Below are 22999 nucleotides of genomic sequence, written 5' to 3' on the forward strand. Positions count from 1 at the left end.
ACATAGTAAGCATTTAACAAATACTTTTTTTTAGAAAGAGAAGGGGGCTACACTTTATCTACTATCTCTATTATACTCTTGCAAGCACTTAATGCAGTGTTTTGCACCCAGCTTTCTCTCTCAGAATGCTACTGATCGATTTCTCTTCTCTGTCAGCATTTTCGGGTAACTCTGGTTGGGCCTTATGCCTTTAAAAAAAATTAATAAGTGAGAAAGTAGAATTTTCCCTAAAAGTGATGAATTTGCATAAAAAAGCTTAAATTCTTCCTTTTTGAAATCCTATTTTACCTCACTTCAAACATGGAAAAGGTTAAAATCACTGTTGGGATATACAGTGACCATGTCTACCCAGGACCTGTATCACTGATTGTTCCCCAAGTTTTTAATGTCACTTCATAGATAGAATTTGTTACTTGAACTTTTGGCCATGGTCCCAACTCTGTTATATTGTACTTTCCCAAGCTCTTAGTCGAGTGCTCTGCATGTAATAAGTGTTAAATAAATACAATTGATTGATTCAATATGAAAGGGACTTAAGTTGAGATCCAGATTGAGTTGAGAAGCAGTGTGGTCTAGTGGATAGAGCACAGGTCTGGGAGTCAGAAGGAGCTGGGTTCTAATCCCAGCTCTGCCACCTGTCTGCTGGGTGACCTTGGGCAAGTTCATTCATTCATTCATTGAACTGTACTAAGTGCTTGTGAGTGTACAATATAGCAACAGACAGACACATTCCTGCCCACAACGAGCTCACAGTCTAGTGGGAGAGACAAACATTAATATAAATGAATAGATAAATTAAAGATATATGCAGTTATATATCTATAGAGAAGCAGCATGGCTTAGTGGAAAGAGCCTGGGCTTGGGAGTCAGAGGTCGTGAGTTCTAATCCCGACTCCGCCACTTATCAGCTGTGTGACTTTGGGCAAGTCACTTCACTTCTCTGTGCCTCAGTTACCTCATCTGGAAAATGGGGCTGAAGACTGTGAACCCCATGGACAACCTGATTACCTTGTATCAACCCCAGCTCTTAGAACAGTGCTTTGCACATAGTGCTTAACAAATACCATAATTATTAGATATATACCTTTGTGCTTTGGGGATGGCATGGAGGATGAATGTAGGAGCAAGTAAGAGCAGCACAGAAGGGAGTGGGAGAAGAGGAGAGGATGACTTAGGGAAGGCATCATGGAGATGTGCCTTCAAATTAGATTTTTAAGTGGGAGAGAGCAATTATCCATCTGATATGAGGAGGGAGGGCATTCCAGACCAGAGGTAGGATGTGGATGAGTGTCGGTGACAAGATAGACGAGATCAAGGTTGAGTGAGAAGGTTTGCATTAGAGGAACCAAGTGTGTGGGCTGGGTTGTAGTAGGAGAGTAGCGAGGTGACATAGGAGGGGACAAGGTGATAAGTTCTTTAAAGCTAATGGTGAGTTTTTGTTTACTGCCGAGGTGGATGGGTAACCCTGGAGTTTCTTGAGGAGTGGGGAAAAATGGTCTGAATGTGTTTGAAGGAAAATGATTCATGCAGCAGAAGGGAGAATGGACTGGAGTCGGGAGACCCAGGAGGCAGGGATGTCAGCAAGGAGGCTGATACAGTAATCAAGGTGGAATAGGATAAATTCTTGCATTAATGTGGTGGCAGTTTGGAAGGAGAGGTCTTCTCTGTGCCTCTGTTATCTCACGTGTTAAACAGGATTAAGACTGTGAGCCCCATGTGGGACAGGGGCTGTGTCCAACCTGACAACCTTTTGCCACCCCAGCACTTAGTACAGTGCCCGGCACATAGCAAGCATTTAACAGATATCATTTTTTTTTAAAAGCAGGTAGGGTATTCTTTCCCAAGAGTTTCCCTTTGGCTATGTGCCTTCTGATTGGCCCAGGATCTTGATTGAGAGCTGCTGCAGTAGCCGAGCTATTACTGCCTCCTCCCTTCAATATCATTGTGCCTGGATTTGGGGTCTGCCCCAAGACCTGACAGGCAGTGGCATAGGGGGCACAGTTGAGAACTGGTTAAGCATAAAACATTCTCAGTTGGAGTTGCAGGAAGGTAATGTGGTTTAAAAGCCATCGGCGTTCAAAGGTCGTTTGTGGGCTGCAAGTGGTAGGTAGGATTGCTCCCTGCAGATTTGGGCCAAATTCACAAATTTCTCAGGGAAAATTACCTTTTCAGAACATGTTTGCCACTATGCCAATGTGGCCTGTGAATGGCAGTAGCCAGAAAGTGGATCTTAAAGCTGGAAATCAGAATAGATAAATTGTGTTTTTCATTTTAATTAAGGAAGTGCCCAGTTCCTTATTTGGTATTGTTTCAGTTGTACTGTGACACAGCTCCCTGCCAAAATCACCTTATCTCTGTTTAAAGGATTATTACAGAATTAAGTGATCTCAGTTGACTGCAGGGTATGAAAAAGCTGCAAAATCATATCTTCACCCTATGATTTCAGAGATGGGACATTTTGGAGGATGAATGACCTACCTTTTCTTTTGTTCTCTGGGGGCTTCCCTTCTGTTGCAAGTCCAACTTTGGAAGTTATGCTTTTACAGGCTTTTTCTTCTTGCCCCTTGCCCCACTGTCCCCAAACCCTCTAAATCAGCATGTGTGAGAGCAGTTCCTCCTGTCAGTTAGGAGGTGCCAATTTACTACTGTGCGAGACAGACTAGTTTTCACGCTAAACTGGCAACTATCCTTGACTTCAAACAACAGCTGTACAAGTTGAATCCAGGTCAGTTGGCATCCTAGCGAGGCTTTGATTTTAACTGTCTGTGCCTAGGCCACACAAAGGTGTACCGAGATTTGATTGTGACTAATGAGAGGCTTTGTAAATTAAGTGTATAACCCCCTTATATGCTTTTTAAATTAGAGCCAGTGATATTTTGCACTGACTGACCCAGGCAGTTGGCTCCACAGTCAGGCTAAATTCCCAAGAAACAATTTGTGAGCTAGGATGTAGAAGCAATGTGTGCTTAACTCTGCTGAAGAGGTATCATCAGATAACTAGCCACAGTAGTGGCTGAAATTGCTCAGTCTGTAGTTGAGGAAGGAGCTCATCTTGCCAGGTAATTCACGAGGTGGGAAGGTATGAAAATGAACAGTTTTTGGATTGGGATATAGTACTCTGTGGCTCATGGGAGGGATAGTCAAAGGGACAGACAGACATCACTCACCCATATATATGAATTTGCACCGAGGCCACAAATGGAGTTAGCATAACTTGCCTAGCTTGTCAATATTTCTGCTCTCATGAAATAATCTCCAAACCTTGGAACAAGTGCATTTGTTTTGCTTTTTTTACCTTCTCACTTGTACACTGCACACTAATTTAACTCCCCAGGCTGACTTTTAAGATTCTAATCTTGTTCCTGTCCAGCAGTTTTCTCACAGCAGTGAAAATAAGGCTGATATCCCACCATTTCTTGTTATAGAGAAAGGAAAATCTCTTTGAGTACTGTTTTCGCTGAAATCCCCTTAGCATTATCTGCCCATATAAATGATCAAGGTGTGTCTTTCCTGGATCCTGTCTCTTTTGAGAGGAGGAAACGTCAGCATTTGTTTCCCCAATGATTATCTTCACAAGTAGAAGGAGAAATGAGGGGGTATTTTAATGAATTTTTTAGTCTGCTTTTGTAGAGGTTACTTAAGAAAAAAATGATCATTTCTTGGGCATAAGCAAGTCATAATTTATTGATATTGATATTAAGTAATCTACCTTTTAAAATGTTAATTCCACAAAATGTTTGCCATTTTATAATGTTTTAATAACATTTTAATAATGTTAATTATTAACAATTATTAATACTATTAATAATAACATTTAATGAGATGTTTGGTAATGTTTGATGATTACAAAATATTATATAAAATACAAAATGTTGGCAATATGTATTTATGTGGTCAGAATGTTTACAGTGTGGGAAATGCAAATATTTCAGAGAGAGTTTTTGTTCTAATTTTAAGCACCAAGAGTTTTAATTTTATCAATATTAAATGATTTGATGAAAGATAAAATAATCCTGGAAAAATTGTATATAGTTAAGAACAATAGGATTTTAAACACAAGCACTTTATTCATCAGGGAGTACTTTAGAAATCTGAAACTTGTTCTATGTGGATCTCAACCTCAAAAGACTCCATCTCCATAAACACTGAAAATTCCAAGTAGTGCATCGTAAAACTGCTAAATTTTGTCAGTTCATATGGCATATATCTGAAACTATTTAACCTAAATGTAAAAAGAACTTGGTAGTCTTCACATCACCACATTAAATAGCGGCAGATCTTTAATCCAAAAAACTATAGCAAATGATCAATGCATTGGGCTTAACTGCAAGCGGTGTTATGTATTCAGGGATGGTGAAAATGTCACCTCATTCTGCCTTTTTTGTTGTTGAATATTTACAAGGGCATATGGTATACAAAGCAAATACAATTTTTTTGGATTTTGTTAAGTTTCATGTTTATGGTGCTGTGGACAAAATGCAAAAAAGGCATTTTCTTAGCTATTCCTGTTACATTAGAAAAGTTCATGCCCTGCTCTTAGCATTTTCCAACACAGCTGTAGAGTAGTTTAAAGCCTATTTTTTAAATAAGTGATGCTCAATTTGTCTTTGATGATCCGCATGATTCAGGTGAGATGGGAGCACGGTCGGGCCCTTATTTGCATAAAAATTAATCACAGAAAAATGTAAATTGATAAAATTTTGCCTGGCTTTTCCCCCTATTCGAGAACTCATGGATGGCTCCCAGAAGCAATCATCTCAGTATGGGGCCGCATTGGATGCTGTACAAATGATCACATTTGTGTTGAATCCTCACTCATTTAAATGTCAGCACTGATGGGGCGGTACATCAGTAGAAAAAAATGAAAAATAAATACACAGCAGCTGAAGACTATCAAATCTGCGGGCCCTCTTTAGAGATATATGATCTAATGTGAAAAAATTGCAGATTAATTATCCTTTTTTCAAAATGGTAATTGTTTTAGTATCACACCAGAAAAAAATCTGCAATTTATTTGGTATCAAACAAAAACCAGTAATGTTAAATACGTCATTACATCATTGTGTTTATTAGAAGGCTGCAATTATTTTCTAAGGCTCCTTCGGTCCTCAGCGCTGGATAAAAAGAAACAAAAGGATGCAGCTATTAATTTTCAAACAAATCTTCATCTTTCAAATCTCTTTGACTTAAAACAAGGAAAAATAAGTTTTGTGGCTGCAGTAGAACTTAATTTAATTGTGATGTTGCTTTTGATAATATACTTTTAAAATTATCAGACATTATCTTTGCAATGACTAATTATGAGTGGCATTTCACTTTTTGATTATAAGTACCAAAGCAATGCAATTGAAAAATAATGCTGTTAAATTTGAATTAATAGGGTGGATATTCTCCAGATGCTTATTTTTGAGGTGTGTTATGTTCCTAATAAAATTTAGGTAAGAAGATAAAATGAGAAGAACCTGAAATAGATATTGAGAAAAGCAATGATTTTTCAAATATTTACCTTTTAAATATTTTGAGAAAAGTGTTCAACTTGAAAGCTATTGAAAGCTATTAGAAATTACTTTTTTATATTCATTTATATGAAGCTTAATTTTGTTCAGATATCTCCATTATTTTCAGTTATCAATCTAAACGACGTGTGTGAAGAATATGAGAATATATGTCGAACTGGATACCTCCTATTTCTATAATTTTAAAATCAATTTCAAACGATGGCAATTGTTTAAAGCCTCTTCATCTTTTATCTACAAAGGAAAAATGAAGTTGATACTTTTCATACAATGTCTTAGAAAATATTCTTTCTTACAGATTTTGATATTTTGAAGGTAGTTGGAAAAGCCTGAAATTCATGTTTCATATACAGTTTATAATGCTGCTTGGAGAAGAAGTGTGACCTAGTGGAAAGAGCATGGGAGTCAGAGGACCTGGGTGTTAGTCTGGACTCTTCCACTTGTCTGCTGTGCAACCTAGGGCAAGTCACTTAACTTCCCTGTGCCTCAGTTTGCTCATCTGTAAAAAGGGGATAAAATAGCTGTTCTTTCTCCTACTGAAAATGTGAGGTCCATGAGGGATAGGCATGGTGTCCAGCCTGAATTATTTATAGCATTTACCCCATTGGTTGGCAGTTCGTGCCAACCCAAAAGTGCTTAAATGCTACTACTGTTACTATTACTATTATTATCATCAATAGTAATAGTATTAAATGGCTTACTCAAGGCTACTAGCAGGTCAGTGACAGAGCTAGGACTAGAAACTGTTCATATCCTAGAGATGAAGGATCCTTGCATAGATTATCCAATAGATGTCCAAAGATTATCATTTAATTATATTTTTAAGTTCTTCCTTGATTCAAACGAATCTCCTTGTTTAGGGTTTATTGAATGCTTAAGGTGTGCTGGGTGCTGGGGTTAGACCATATGTGACTTTAAAATGTAGATTTTCTAGATGGCCTTGTATAAATTCAGTGGGGTCTTCAATATCAATCAGACATGTAGAGCCTTTCACAGACTAGAAATCTGGCTCAGACTTGGCCTGTCTCAGTGCCAAATTGTAACAGGGAGGCATCAGCTTTGGGCAATTGTACTGCAGATGCTTGAGACCAACCTAGGTGTGGCCAGGAATTTGCTTCCTAAGCACGCCTCAACCAGGACAAGGTTGACCCAGCCTTTACAAAACTACTCATTCACAGACAACCTCGTGACTTTCCCTTATGCCCATAATTTTCTGGAATAAAGAGTCGGAAACATGGCCATCTTAGGCAGGACCAGGGTCAGCTCTCTAGGGCATAAAACCAGAAAGAAGTGGGAGGACCAGGGAAAAATATACATGGTGGGATAGAGAGAGCGATGGGGTTGAAAGAGGGAGGCCAACAGAGAGAAAGAGGAAGTAGGACAAAAAGGGAAGAGTGGGAAATGTAGTTGGTGGAGATAAGGACAAAGCAAAATTGGAGACAGAAGAAGAGAAAAGAGACAGGAAAGGGAAGAGAGAAGAAGGGAGTTAGAGTTGCAAGGGTGGACACCTTCTCTCCTTCTCTACTTGTGCTGTGGTATTGCACTGTTCACCACAATTTTTCACTCTCCAATGCTGCCTGGCCCTACCTCTTCTTCCAAGGCTACGGAGGAGGGTTGGCCAGCTATCCCATGAGAAGGCAACCATAAGCAGCCAGAAGCTACTAGCAATTATGGTCATTTGGCTGCCTGGCAAAACCAAACCTGGTCCTTCAAAGCAGTGTGAATTGGAGGCTGAATTGATGGCCACTCCAGAAACTCCATCTATGGGTCAGAGGAAGCCGGTCAACCATGATGTTTAGAGATAACAACAATGAAAGCACTGTCACTGCCGAAGAAAAGCCATCACTGTCATCTTGGAGGCAGGGTTTCCTTCCTGCCGGTCTAGTCTACAGTGGGACTGTCCCATCACATCAGGTATTATTATCCAAGGGTGAGTTTTTCAATACCTCCCCCTAAATTCATCAAGGTTTTCAGGTTTTAAGGCCTGTGATCCCCCAGCAGAATGGAGAGAGGTTAATAGGTGCGAGAGTGCCAGCTTAAGCTATCTAACCACAGGATATGGGGGCCCCCCACGGCTCTCCTAAGCCCATACAGAGTCAAATGTGAGCAGTGCTAATGATGTTTTCTACAATTAATACCTCACAATGTCCAGGATGTGTTACGAGAAATAGTAGTAATATTTTTTTTAAGTGCTTATTGTGTGCAGAGCACTGTACTGAGTGCTGGGTTAGAATACTCTGGAATTAGAGAAGCAGCATGGCCTAGTGGATAGAGTATGGGCATGGGAGTCAGAAGGACTAGGGTTCTAATCCTGGCTCTGCCACCTGTGTACTGTGTGGCCTTGGGCAAGATATTTCACTTCTCTATGCCTGTTACCTCATCTTTAAATCGGGGATTGACACTGCGAAGCACACACAGAGACTATGGCCAACTGTATCTACCCCCAGTGCTTAGTACAGTATCTGGCACATAGTAAGTGGCTAACAAATGCCACAATTATTAGTACAATATTATTATTATTATTTAGGCCCAGTCCCTGAGGAAATTAGGTCCCTAATTTCTATAATACATTGGAAATATCAAGGCAATAAAAAGTGAAAAGACACCGCCAAACTTGCCATTAGGGCCTAATGTCTAAGGATTTTTTTATGGTATTTATTAAGCTCTTCCTATGTGTCAAGCACTGTTCTAAGTGCTGGGGTAGATACAAGTTTATCAGGTTGGACACAGTCCCACATGGGATTTACAGTCTAAGTTGGAAGGAGGAGGATTCAACCCCCATTTTGCAGATGTGGTAGCTAAGGCACAGAAATGTTAGGTGACTAGCTCAAGATCACACAGCAAGCAATTGGCAGAGCTGGGATTAGAACCTAGGTCCTCTGACTCCCAGACCCTTGCTTTTTCCACTAGGCCACAGTGTTTATCATCCAGGGATCTCTGTAAATGCTACAACCTCTCTTTTAATGGTGTTTGATTCTAACCCACAAATTTGGAATGATTCTCTCCCTACAAAATTTAGAGAAGCAGCGTGGCTTAGTGGAAAGAGCACGGGCTTGGGAGTCAGAGGATGCGAGTTCCAATACCGGCTCTGCCACTTGTCTGCTGTGTGACCTTGGGCAAGTCACTTAACTTCTCTGTGTTTCAGTTACCTCATCTGTAAAATGGGAATTAAGACTGTGAGCCCCATGTGGGACAACTTGATTACCTTGTATCTTTCCCAGTGCTTAGAATACTGCTTGGCACATAGGTGCTTAACAAATACCATAGTTATTATTATTATCCAAAAAGTAATTGTCGCATGTTTTGTAAAAATACAATAATCTGAGAGCAAGAATTGTATCATTTACCTCCATTGTACTTGCCCAAACAGTATAGTATTTTACTTCTTTAGTTACTTAACAGATTTTATGGTGGTTCTTATTTTTGAACACTCGGAGACAAAAAGGGAATTGTGGAAGAAACCGCTTTTAGCGCCCATGTTTTAGAGAGACCACTAATGGCCCTCAAAAGACTGATCCCTCCTTTGCAGTCCCCTCCACCCTTATTTTTATTAGATTAAGAGAATGACTAATAGGTTATAAATTACCATAAATAAAAAAAGTGTATTTACTTATGAAAATACCTATCACTCCTGGTGACATTCCTCAGAGATTAAAATAAAGACAAAATCATCTACCATGACACAAACAACAAATGCGGCATGTTACATTACTTAAACAAGGGCACCATAAGGGGATACGTGTGATAATTTTATCGGTGGAAATTTTCAGATAATCAATACTTGCATTTAATAATATGATCACCTGAACTAGCTAGAAATGTGCTGCCTCGTATAAAATTGAGTGGCCTCTCTATTCTTAATATGAGTGAGTGGGTTGGCTGGGACCAGCTATTTAGTGCAGCCACATCTAAAGGGAGATTATATCTGGCTTTCATGGGCTTCATAAGGAACTTTCCAGAATGATGATGACAGTTGGATCAATCGTCCTCTGTTTCCATAGCCCTTAATTAACTCTATTTTACAGTAAGGATAGTGAAGGCAGTAGATCTTTCTCTGAACCCCTGTTAATAGCCTAACCTGTTAGGCTGCCTGTGAGATGCTCAGAAAAGAAGACTTCCTAAGTCTCATCAATGGCAAAGACTAAAATGATTCTGAAGCTCATTTAAAATAACATTTACTTTAAATACTTGTGACAGCATGTGCATTTAGGCACAATTTGGAATGGAGCTTTACATTGCCTTTCTGTGTCTATAGAGTACGAACAGTCAAATGCAAATGCAAGACACATAGCATTTTGAATTGCTGTGAGGGGTCCTTATCTCAAGTGTTTCATTTAAAATCGAATTAATACTTACATTTGTGAGGGAAGCAATTAGAATAATTATCTGATTTCTACAAATGAAGATACTGAGATAGAGAGAATAAAATGACTTGCCCCAGCGCTTAGAACAGGGCTCGGCCCATAGTAAGCGCTTAACAAATACCAACATTATTATTATTAATTCCTGCATGTGACATGGCTGATGGACTGTTGCAGAGACATGCCAAAGGACCTACCCAGAAAGCCTGAGGGCATGTGGATTTAATACTATTTTTGTTATTTCGAAGCAGCATGGCCTAGTGGATAGAGCATGGGCCTGGGAGTCAGAAGAACCTCAGTTCTAATCAGGCTCCACCACTTGTCTGTTGTGTGACTTTGAGCAAGTCACTTCACTTCTCTATGCCTCAGTTCCCTCATCTGTAAAATGGGGATTAAGTCTGTGTGTGCCCCATGTGGGACAGGGACTGTGTCCAACCTGACAGATTTGTAACTACCCCATTGCTTAGTACAGTGCTTGGCACAAAATAAGCACTTAACATATACCACAGTCATTATTATTATTTGTTAAGCATTTACCATATGCCAAGAATTGCACTAAGCACAGGGTAGAATCAGTCAGATACAATACAGTCCCTGTTCCATATGGGACTCACAGTCTAAAGGGGAGGGAAAACTGAAGTGAAGTGACTTATCCAAGGTCATACAGTAAGTAAATGGAGGAGCTGGGTTTAGAACTTCCCTCTGCTCCTCTACCTCTCCCTTCCCATCCCCACAGCACTGTACTCATCCGCTCAACTGTATATATTTTCGTTACCCTATTTATTTTGTTAATGAATTGTACATCGCCTTGATTCTATTTAGTTGCCATTGTTTTTACGAGATGTTCTTCCCCTTGACGCTGTTTCGTGCCATTGTTCTTGTCTGTCCGTCTCCCCCGATTAGACTGTAAGCCCGTCAAACGGCAGGGACTGTCTCTATCTGTTGCCGACTTGTTCATCCCAAGCGCTTAGTACAGTGCTCTGCACATAGTAAGCGCTCAATAAATACTATTGAATGAATGAACTCAGGTCTCCTGACTTCTAGCCCTGTGCTCCTTCTACTAGCATGGAAATGTTCTCAAAATTTTTTATTGTCCTTGGAATTGGATTTCAACTGTAGCAGCAGAGATGAAGGTTATCAAATGTTAGGGTACCAGTGGAGGGAGTTGCCTTTCTTTTTGATCAGTAGATTAATCATGGTATTTGAAAGCTTACCATGTGCAGAGCCCTGTACTAGGCACTTGGGAGAAGACAGTACTGTAGAATTGGTAGATATCCTTGCCAATATCTTTTCAAACCCAGAGGATATGTTCAGTTTGGTTTTAGATGCAGGTCTATTTGGTGCAGGGGAATGTACTAAATGAGTCAGAAGGGATCTTGACAGACTTAACTTTTTTGGTTAAAAACCTACCATGGACATAAGGACATCTCTTTCCATAGAAAAGGCTGGTGTCATTTTTAGAGGGGTACGAGTGGAGAGAAAAGATGCACTGGTGTGATCTCGGCGAGGTGGAATCCAGGATAAAGGAAGTTTCTTGGTTTAACAGGTGGTGCTGCCACTTGTCTGCTGGGTGATCTTGGGCAAATCATCTAACTTTTCTGTGCCTCAGTTGCCTCCACTGGAAAATGGGGATTAAGACTGTGACCCCCATGTGGAACATGAACTATATCCAACCTGATTAGTTTGTACCTATCCTAGCTCTTAATTCAGTGCCTGGCACATATTGCTTAAAAAATACCATTTAAAAAAAAAGAGTGATCTCTAATGCCACTGAAGGCTGCAAAAGAAACATCATAGATATTTGGGGTCCAGAATTGTTCTGTAGGGAGTGGGGCTGGTCAGACAGTCAATCATATGTATTGAGCGCTTACTGTGTGAAGAGCTTAGGAGGGTACAATATAACAGACTCCTTCCCTGTCCAGAATGAGCTGAGAGTCTAGAGGGGGATACAGACATTAATAAGAAATGAATAAAATTAGAAATTTGGTCATAAGTGCTATCTAGAGGATACAGACATTAATATAAATAAATAAAATTAGAGATATGGTCAAGTGCTGTGGGGCTGGGAGGGGGAAAGAATAAAGAGAGCAAGTCAAGGCAGCACAGAAGGGAGTGGGAGAAGAGGAAATGAGGGATTAGTCAGGAGAAGTCTCTTGGAGGAGATTGGAAGGGTTGGGTGCATTAAACATACATATGAACACAGATCATCAGCTTTTGATTCTAAAGCAAAGAATGCAGGTACTGTTCTCTTTAGGGGCCATGTCCTTAATGGGCCATTGTTTTGATAGCCTAGAACCTCTTCAAAAGATGCTCTAACACCTACCCTACAATGGGTAATTTCACCCTTCATGCAGTGACAAAGAGAAAAAAATATTTTTTTTTACTTTAAAGGGAATAAAAAGCTAGAAATAAAAGATTTCAAAATTAAGGCATCTGTCAAAAAGAACACTTAATTTGTCTGCCTTTTGTTTCCTCCTCTCTATAGGGTCCTTTAATCGTCTAATAGTACTAGCGGTATTTATTCATATCTGCCAGGTGCAGTGCATTGTGCTAAGCCTTTGGGAAATGCAAATACATTGCCTGCCCACAAGCGTCTATTACTCTAATGGGAGAGACAAGATTTAAATCCTCCTCTAGGATTCAAATTTCAGATGATTTTATTTCAGTGGGTTTTTTTTCCTTAAATAATCAAAAACCTCTCATTCACTGAAACATCAACTTTTAGAAGAATGCATTCATTTTCCACAGGATTTTGAATTCCCCTTTAAACTGCAGAATAGCATGAGTACACAGATGTCTTGCAAACTAAATAGAGCATAGTCAAGTGCTTGGTACAGTGCTCTGCACACAGTAGGGACTCAATAAATACCATTGATTGTGTTGGGCCACTCTGGATGGAAATCTTAAAAGTCTGAGTGAATATGTTGATGCAGCAAGGAAATGATACTGTGAGGCAGTTCTTTAAAGCTGGGTTTGCCTGGGAAAATCAGGCGAAGAGTTGGGCTTTTATTTTAGGTAATTCAGGTGGAAAGGGGACTCGGAGAGGTGCCCAGATCATTTTCCTAAAATTTATAAATAAATATTGTGCGCCCATTCCCCCCAAACCTCCAGTGATTACCCAACTACCTCCACATCAAACAGAAACTTTACCATCACCTTTAAGGCACTCAATCAGCTTTCCACCTCCTCACTTACTTCGCTGATCTCTTACTACAAATGCCCATGCCATTGTTCTTGTCTGTCCGTCTCCCCCGATTAGACTGTAAGCCCGTCAAACGGCAGGGACTGTCTCTATCTGTTGCCGACTTGTTCATTCCAAGCGCTTAGTACAGTGCTCTGCACATAGTAAGCACTCAATAAATACTATTGAATGAATGAATGAATTTACTGTACCTCCAGCTCATCCCTCTCGCCACCAAAACCTTCCATCTTCCCAGAAATATGGAAGTCCCTCCCCTTTCATCTCTGACAGTGCACCACCACTCTCCTCATTTTAGAGCCCTACTAAAATCATAAGAACCTTTCCTTCCTGACTAACCTCTCATTCCCCTACCCTATTCATCCTCCCTTCTGCATTGCTTATGCACTTGTGTCTCTATCCCTAAAGTACTTTTATACTTGCTCCAGCCCGGCAGCACTTATGTATATATCTTTTTAATCTGCTTCTTCCCCCACCTGTAATTTATTTTAATGTCTATCTCCCCGCTCCACTAGATTGTAACTTCCTTTAGGGTGGGGTGTCTACCAGGTTCATTGTATGGTACTCTCCCAAGTACTTAGTACAGTGTTCTGGACACAGTAACTGCTCAGTACACACCATTGATTGATTGCATTGATCAAATCCAGAAGATAATTGCTCCATTCTCTACTTAACTTTCTGTGTTTCTTAGCTATTTCATAACTGTTCCTTAGCTGCAGCGTAATGTTCACAGACCATTTTTGTTGGGAATTTTGGATTGTATTTAAAGCTAAGACATTAAAATCCTTCATACTTTAGAGCTTTAAATAATAATCTTTTAAGTCAAATATTTAGATAATTCTATTCTGTCTCTCTAATAACGATTACCCTTGCTACTCTGTATGGATTTGTTCTTTTCCCAAGCTAAATATCAATATAGTGTTGTTAATTTTCAAACCCTATGCATGACATTCAGAAATTGGTTGAGTGTTTAATTTTTGTTTCAATATTTTAAAGACCCTCAAATGAAGTCCATTATAGAGTCATCAGAGCTAGGGAGCACCCTCTAAGGTCATTTATCCAGCCCCCTCCCCTGACTTCAGATGTTTACAGTGTAAATATAAGTTCAGTTTTTCAGGCTTAAGAATTTCCAAAGGTCTGTAGATGATGAGAAATTAAATGATCATTGTTTCCTTCCTCCATCCAGAACACTTTAAAATCCCATCTGTGTTTTTATATACATAATTTCAATGTGTTAGCAAAAGGAAAAGAAAAGGGGTAAAGGGATTGAATTTCAGGAAACTGCTTACATGGTACATTTAACAGTTTTTTACCCATTATTCAAGTTAGAAAATGATGTGGCATTTAATCCATATAGCTATTTCAAAAGGTTACTTGTTATGTGTAAATTATGGTTAATGATCTAATAGTGTTTCAGTGCTACAAGGAATGCTAGAATTTGGAAAATGACAATCTCATTGGTTTCTGAATGTCTGGCATATAATCACTGGAGTATGCGATGATAGATTTTATGCCTACGTTTAAAAAAAAACTGTACAGTAACTGTTAAAATTCTGTTTTTAAAAGTGATGTTGTGAAATACATGCAACATGAAAGATCCTTTACAATGATGTTTATTTTACCATATCTTGGGCTAAAGAGAGATACAGAACATGTTACAACAATTCAACGGACCCCTTAAAGGCATATTTTCCTCCAGGTTGTGAGAGAGATTCTACTGCAAACTGCACTTGATACATGGTATCCTGGCTAAGCATAGCGTCCTCTGGGTTAGAATAATTTCTGTAGTATTTTGAAGAATAGAGCTCCATAAGTAAAAATTTTAGAAAAAACCACATTATCCTGTTGGAACTTTGTTTATGCTTTAATCCAATCCCATTGAAATCAAAGCAGCATTTTACTGCAGTAGATCATATTAAGATCCCTGCTTCTTTCCCTCCCAATTAGTATATTCTGTTTTGGGGATTCAATGTCTGAACAAGTGCGGTGTGCTTATTGAAATACCAGTCATTTGTACTGTATTGTAATCAAAAAGAAAGATAGAAATTTAATCTCTGTAGTTAGACTATTTCAATGTTTTATCTGGAGCCAAGTGTTTTTAGAATATCTTCATATTCGTGTGGTCACCTTGACTTCTGACATACCAAAAAATTAAAATGACATAGTTAAAGAAATGGGCCCTTGTAGTCTAAAGCACATATGGAAAAAAAAATCATTTGGCCTTGACATTAATGGAATGCTAATCTGATCATTTTTCCAAGCCTGTTTATTAAAGACATGCTGATTTTGGACTGGTGTTCACCAAAGTATTTATTATTTACAATAGACTCAAATTATATACTGTAAGGAATTTTGTTATTGGCTTCATTATATTCCTGGAAACAGTATAATTGTTTCTTGATAGAATATGAAAGATCCTATTGCATTTCAATTCAAACACTTTGGAATTTTTTTAACCTCTTGACCGCCAAACCTTCCCAGTGATTTCTTACCGTCAGAAGGTGAGCCAGACTTGATTAAAACTCTATCAGTGAGGCAGGAATTTCTTCCAACCTTTTATTTGACTGAATCCAGATCTAATTTTTTCACTGAACTGGTAAAAGGTGACACCCAAAGTTAGAGAATTGTTCTATCTTTTTTTCCTACAAATCAACAGATTTTAGATTTTTTACTGTTGGTATCATGGACACTGAATGGCAAGCCTGCAACAGGTGGAAACATTTATATAAGGCCAAGTGTTTCCAAGTACACTTGTTTTCCGAGGAAATTCCCCTAAAATAGTAATATAGGCTGTGTTGCCTGTGCTACGTTGAAAAGACAAGTGAAAAATGTCCAGAGTGGTAATTCATAGAAAAATGTCTGTCAGTAGACAATTCATGAATCATTGTCTCCACCTAGTGATCTTTCTGGGAAACAATTGGTTGTGCTAAAAATCTAATTTATATTATGCACTTGTCATTACAGTTTTGCCCATTACTGCCGTTATAGTTAAGGGTTTTGTCAGCCTTTCATTTATAAACAGAATTTTAAGAGATTTCTAACTTGTATATAAAAATTCCCCCTGGGCTGAAAGTTGGCAGCCTAATCCCACTTTCTGTAATGCTGTGAATGTTTATTACACAAACCTATTTAGCACACAAACCTGGCTAATTCTGAGAGATCTATCGATATGATGTAAAACATAAAGGGGTCTTGATACTGGGGTGGGATGTGATGACATTTTTCTTTCTTTAGAAGCCTTTATGGGTTTCTTCTTTTTCCCTCAAAAAAAAAAAAGGACAGCATAAGGTCTTATATGTGAAAACTCCTGGTGAGACGTAATAATAAACATTCAAGAAAAATTCCAGATTAAATCTAGATCTCCACTATGAGCTTAGATGTATGGCTTGTATTTACACAGGGGAAGGCTTCCATCATTCAATCAATCTTATTTAGCACTTGCCATGTTCAGAGCATTTTACTAAGCACTTGGGAGAGTACAACAAAATTAGCTTCGCTGCTCAAAATTCTGATTACCTGTTCATGAACAACTTACCAACACTGAAAATGGCTCTCTACCAAACGTTGCATATGGAGTCTAATGGGAATGTTACTCAAGTTTTGTCCAACTGAGTTAAGGATTATGATATTCTCCCATTCTTCCAACCTATGACCTCACAGACTCATCTACCATTTCAACTCAGAATCCTTGGAAGACCATTTTTGATGGTCCAACTAGAGAGTAAATAGAAAGCCATATCTCTGAACTTCCTGATTCTCAAAAAGTGCTAACGTCCCTTATTCTTATCACCTCATTTAATTCACTGTTTTGGGAGCTCCAGGAATCCCTGTGAGCTATGATATATTCTCTGCCAATACGGTTTCCTCTAGTATTTTCTTAAACAGTATTAATTGTATTAAGGCTTTCTTTATAATCAAGGCCTAACTAGACTTCACTGAAAAGTTTTGTCATCAAAAGTGATCATTTTCAGGCTGCGAATGCTCATATCTGTTCAAAGTGTTAGACCTTCACATACTTTTATTCCTTCTGACCACCAAGGAAATAATTGCACACCTCCTTTTTGGCTATCACAGTAGTGGCAATGCTTTAATTTCTATTCTTAGCCTCTAGCCTGCTTTCTGCTGGGCTGCTTCAGGCAAGATACTTCTAAGAAGTGAAGCAACTGCAGCAGAGAAAGATAGAAAACTACAATTGATACTACACTGTACAGAATTCTTACCTTTCCCTGAATTTAGCAAGAAGCGTTATAGTAGTGGCAAGAGAGGGTAAAAATGGAAACTTCAGCTGCTACTTCCATTAGCATCAGCTTTTCCTGTGGCAGCCAAAATGGTGTTGCAGGCAGAGCAGTAATTTCTATTCTCACCTGCTCGTGCAGACAATGCTACTGCTCCACACAGAGAATGTTGGCTTCCATACATGCTCCCTCTGTATTTGTGTTCCTGTGTACCTCTGGCTGTTTCTTCTTAACTCTGGACAAATTCACAGGCAATTCTGCAAGTAATAAATTAACTTTAAATCCCTATGTTTGGGTAAACCTGTTAATATTATTTGGGTAAACCTATTAATATCATTTGGTTTAGGCGATTGAGAAGCAGCATGGCCTAGTGGAAAGAGCACAGGCCTGGAAATCAGAAAGACCTGGGTTCTAATACCAATTAAGCCACTTGTCTGTTGTGTAACCTTGGGAAAGTCACTTCAGTTCTTTGTGCCTCAGTTACCTCATCTGTAAAATGGAGATTAAGACCGTGAGCCTCAAGTAGGACATGGACTGTGTCCACCCTGAGTAATAACTTGTATCTTGTAACACTGCTTGCTGTGTGACCTTAGGAAAGTCACAACTTCTCTGTGTCTCAGTGACCTCATCTGTAAAATGAGGATTAAATTGTCCTTCTTCAAATTGAGACTGTGAACCCCATGTGGGACAGAGACTGTGTCCAACCTGATGAACTTGTTTCCACCCCAGAGCTTAGAATAATGCTTGAAAATTAGTAAGCACTGAACAGATACCATTGAAAAAAAATTAGGGGACTATTATCTCTATTTCAAATTTAAAAGCACGAGGTAGTCGTATGTCAGGCTTAAGCAGGAGAGAACCCCTCAGTCTTGGTGTTGACAGTGACAGTAGCTTTTGCCGTTTTTAAAGAAGCGTTGAACTTCTCATTTACCCTCTCAAACCCAACTTCTCCACAGTCTTATCTTTGTCAATAATACCACCATACTTCTTGTTCCAGAAGCTCTCAACCACAGTGTCATCCAAGACCCCTCACTTGTCTTTCAGATCTCATATTCACTCAACTCCTAAATCATGCCAGTTTTTTCCCCCACAACATTTTCCAAATTCCCTTCTTGCTTTTTGCCCCAAATCCTTCCTCCCTGATCTGAGCTCTGGCCATAGCACACTTAGATTTGTACCAGCCTCCACACTGGTATTCCCAACTCCAGTCTCCCTTCTCCAGTATGTATTCCACACTGTGGTATATATCATCTGCCGGAAGGGCTGTCCAGCACACATTTCTCCACTCCTCAGAAACCCCCGGTTACTTCCCCTCTCCTTCAGCATCAAGAGAAAATTCCATAAAATTTGCTTCAAGACTTTCTAACATCTCTCTCCATTTTGCCTATCAGCTCTTTTAACTCACTATGCCCAATCATACACTATTTGTTCCTTCCAAGTTTAGTTTCAATTAGACCTTGCTTTTGACTCTCCCAGCCCCCTTCACCCTTAAAATAGTTCCCATCATTTTGCACCCGCTCTCAAAAATAAAAATTGGCACATAAGCCTGCGAATGTTATAATGGGAGACAGTTGGGTTCTTGTTGCTCAAAAATTCTTAACCAAGGTTTACTGAATATTCTTCTCATAAATTTAAGGGTTTGAAACTCGGAGTCTTTTGTAAAGCTAAACTATATAAAAATTGTGTGAGCCCCAAATTACAAAATAATGACAATATCCTATATGAATGAAATCTCATTATTCTTCTTTTCTGTAGGTGGGCCATAAAACATGAAGGAACGAATAAGCCGGACCAATGGAAGCATTCCAGAGTTGAAAATCCACTGTGGAACAACCTTACATACTTGTGGCCAGTCCTTCCCAATGGAGAAATTAATGAGGTAATTTTATTTTTGGAGAAACTTTCAAGATATATTTCAGCTGCAAGATTCCCATTTCTTAGAAGTATATTTTCAGTAGGATGTAATGCAGTTGTGCTAAAGACACAGAATAGAAACAGTTGAAGTGGTTTGAAAACAGAAAAGAATCATTATTTACTCTAGAAATGATCATCATAGATGGTCATGCTAAATGCTTGGGAGAGTATAATGCAACAGATTTGATAGATATGTTCCCTGCCCACAGAGAGCTTGTAGTCCAGAGGGGGAGACAGACATTAATATAAATACATAATTTATAATCTATACTTTGAAGATATGTACATAAGTATTGTGGGGCCGAGGGTGGGGTGAAGGTCAAGTGGCTGAAGGTTACAGATCCAAGTGTATAGGTGACAAAGAAGGGTGAGGGAGCCAGGGAAATTAAGGCTAAATCAGAGAAGGCCTCTTACCTAAAAACTGCCCACTGCATCAATATTGTACTCTCCCAAGTGCTTAGTACAGTGCTTTGCACACAGTAAGCACTCAATGAATACGATTGAATGAATGAATGAACACCAGGCCGCCAAGGGACTGTTGCAGATGGACTTTGACATGGGTGTGCAAAATTAAATTGAACATAAACTGATATGAAGAAAAATAAATTTGCTCACAGAACATCCCCAACTGGGACAGTGAGAATACGAAGTCAGGAGAACAGCCCTAAATGAAACCAACTTTTTTACAGTTATTTTTCTTTTGGAAGGCCTTCCCCCAGGTACCTGGAAGCCTTATGATTTTCCAGTTATTGACTCCTTTGAAAGTGGAGAAACTTTAGGTCAGCTTTCACCAGTTTTTTTGAGTGGCATGTCTGTTCCACCTTTGGATTACTTCTCCACTTCCCACCCCCACACTGGCCAGATCTGACTGGTGGGAAAGATTTCCTGATTCTGATTGAGTCCCCACCCCTTTCCTTCTGATTAGGCCCCCCTCAACCATGATGCCTCTCCCTTTGCCAGTGACATATGCTGTCTTCTGTGGCCTTGGCAAGGCTGAAGTTCTCCAGCTCACGGAGATCTTATCCTGAGAACCCAGAAATGCCACTGCCTTCTACCCACTTGCTTTCCCTCACCTAACTTCACCCTAAAGACCACCCAGTTCCTCTTTTGTCCCCTCAAAGACCATCAAAGGAGTTAGGCAGCAGAAGGGGGAGTTTCACAGTTCACTACTGCACCTCTCCTGCTCCAGTCTGATCCCCTGTAGTGGCAAGAATTGATGGGAAAAGCCATTTGTGATCAGAGGTAGAGTGTTCCCAGCCTGCTTAGCGTCAGACTCTGACCACAGTCAGGGTCTGCTGCTTTTTTTCCACAGTAGCACGTCTTCCCGCTGCTTTCCAGTGTGTGGTGTCACTCACTGTCTCTCCCTGGTGGATAGGCCAAGGCAGGGAACTGTGTTTATTCTCCTCATTCAGCCCAGATCTCATGAGGCCTGTCAGGGTTCATCTATTTCTGGGAAAGTCTCAGTCCATCCAGAAACTCTGGGGGGCAGGAAACAGCTCAGCCTCAACTGTTTTCCAGGGTAACCCCTGGAATCAAACACACCAAAATCCACCAGAGCAACGAAAAATGTAAAATACCCACGGTTCACATTCAATTCAGATTCAGGCTCGAAAGCTTCCCAAACTCTGACAGCCACCACTGGTGAATTGTAGCAGTATTGACCTTTTATTAATCAAGGGCAATATTTCATTAGTTTCCTTCAGAGGTGCAGACTGAAATCTAAGTGCATGGCCTGTAAAGTGATGTCATCTATGTTTACATTAGCAACATAAATACCTGCAAACACTTACAGTTTTGACAGAGTTCCTTTTCCTGTCCCCTGCTCCACAGTGGAGGTGAAAACATAGCAGTGCACACCTCCAGGCTGCAGAGTGCCCCAGGTTAGTCAGCAGGGTGGGAAAATGCAGGCTAGTGACTGTGTCCACAAAAGATCCCTCACCCTGAGGAAGAACTACTTCTTGAGGGATAGGGACAAGGAGACATCTGGCCATTCCATCCCCTCTCCCTGCCTGGAAGTAGATACCCCAGGAAACATCTGCCCCAGCCTTCAGGCTTTACCAAAAACAAGAGAGCTGAGGCCAAATGCCCCTGTCTCTCCCCCCCACCCCCCCATACAACCCATTCTTACACCGAGCTCTCTCGGACCCCTGTCTGGCTAAATGGAAGCACTTCCTCACTTCCCTCCTCTCCTGCACTCACTTGGTGGGAGCTCCAGCTCTTTCGACCTTTCCCCCTGGGTAGACCCAGTGCCGCCTGGCTGAACACTGGGAAAGGGGCATTACGGGGAACAGGGAGAAACAATATCTCCTCAGATCTCTTGTTCATGGGAAGAATGGGGGCTGGGGTAAGTGAGAACACGGGAGAGGACCAGGAGATTGGGCTAGTTCCCCAGGGAGTGAAGTTGGGAAGGGGATTCCCCCAGGAAAAGTTAACACTGATAGAACCCATCTGAATCTTTGTGCCACAATCGTCCACTTGAGGGCTGCAGGGTGTAGTACCCTACTTTTAGCCACTGCACCTGTGCTTAAACGTAGAACTGTGGCAGTATTGAAGAGGGCAGAATCAGCGGATGTCAGTGAACAAGCATTTCCCCAGGGCAGCCTCCTGTTTGATGGATTTGGGGTGAGGATTTTGGGGCTTCACGTGCTTCAAGCCCACCCTGACCCAAATCCAATTCTGCCCATTACAACATAACTTCACTGGACGGACCCTGAAAAGAGAATGGATAACAGCAGGATACTCAAAGCGCTGTTGTATGGTAATAATGATGATGATAATGACTGTGGAATTGGTTAAAGCACTTACTGTGTGCCAGGCACTGTACTAAGTGGTGGGGTGAATACAAGCAAGTCGGGTTGGACACAGTCCCTGTCCCACATGGGGCAGTGTGTGAAACTAAAGTGGGACAACTATTAGCAGGGAAGAATAATAAATCTTCTAAAGTACAGTGGAGCACAAACTTAAACAGTGCAGTGGAGCAGTGTGTGGTTAGAGGAGATAGGCCCGATTAGTTGCTTGGCTGTAATAAATGGGGTGGCTCAGTCTAGTGAGAACACCTTACATCCAATCCTTGCCAACTTCTAATATTCATTCCACCTACATGTCTTCTGTGTGACTTGGGGTAGGTCACTTAGTTTTGTTGTGTATCAGTTTTCTCACCTGTAAAATGGAAACTGTGAACCCCATATGAGACAGGGACTAAATATGACCTGATTATCTTGTTTGTACATCAATGCCTGGCACCTAGTGTTTTAAAAATACCCTCGTTAGCCATAGCAGCAGTACAGTTAGTTGTCTGAGCTGATGCAGATGTGGTCTCAGATTCCATTTAGTGAACTTGAAGAGGTTAATATGCCTCCCAAAGAGAGGAACAGCTAATGCTTATGATCACCGTCAGAAGCTTTCTAACAAAAGCTACACTGCAAAAAAAATTCCATTCGTCTTGGAACTGAACTTTCTATCCTGTCAATAGAGAGGACGTATTTTCCCATTTTCTTTTGATAACATTCTACTTTCTCATTGTCAGTTATAGATCTAGAAATGGCCCTTTAAGGAATGATACTTTGTTAGTGGGTGTGAAACGGTCCTCGGGCAGGTCACCTAGCAATAGACACCTTCTTATTGAACCTTTGTATTAAGGGGAGGGGAAAAAGAGGGACATTTTAGAATTTGGGGTGATCCTAGGACTTTGGGTCCCTAGGCAGGAGCTAGAAATAATAAAACTGGAGTTACTCCTCTGAAATTGTTCCTGTTGTTTCTGTTGGAAGATCTTTT

The 22999-nt window shown here is 40.2% G+C and overlaps 1 protein-coding gene across 1 annotated transcript in view; it reads left to right on the forward strand.

The window, feature by feature from the left end:
* DCDC1 (doublecortin domain containing 1) overlaps nt 1-22999 on the forward strand; it is a 406529-nt gene that overhangs the window by 311052 nt on the left and 72478 nt on the right. Inside the window, exon 21 of the mRNA XM_029060915.2 lies at nt 19067-19190. Within this exon, the coding sequence (XP_028916748.1) occupies nt 19067-19190 (124 nt within the window). The remainder of the gene's footprint in view (nt 1-19066; nt 19191-22999) is intronic.

Source organism: Ornithorhynchus anatinus, chromosome 3, assembly GCF_004115215.2.
Source record: "Ornithorhynchus anatinus isolate Pmale09 chromosome 3, mOrnAna1.pri.v4, whole genome shotgun sequence".
NCBI lineage: Eukaryota > Metazoa > Chordata > Mammalia > Monotremata > Ornithorhynchidae > Ornithorhynchus > Ornithorhynchus anatinus.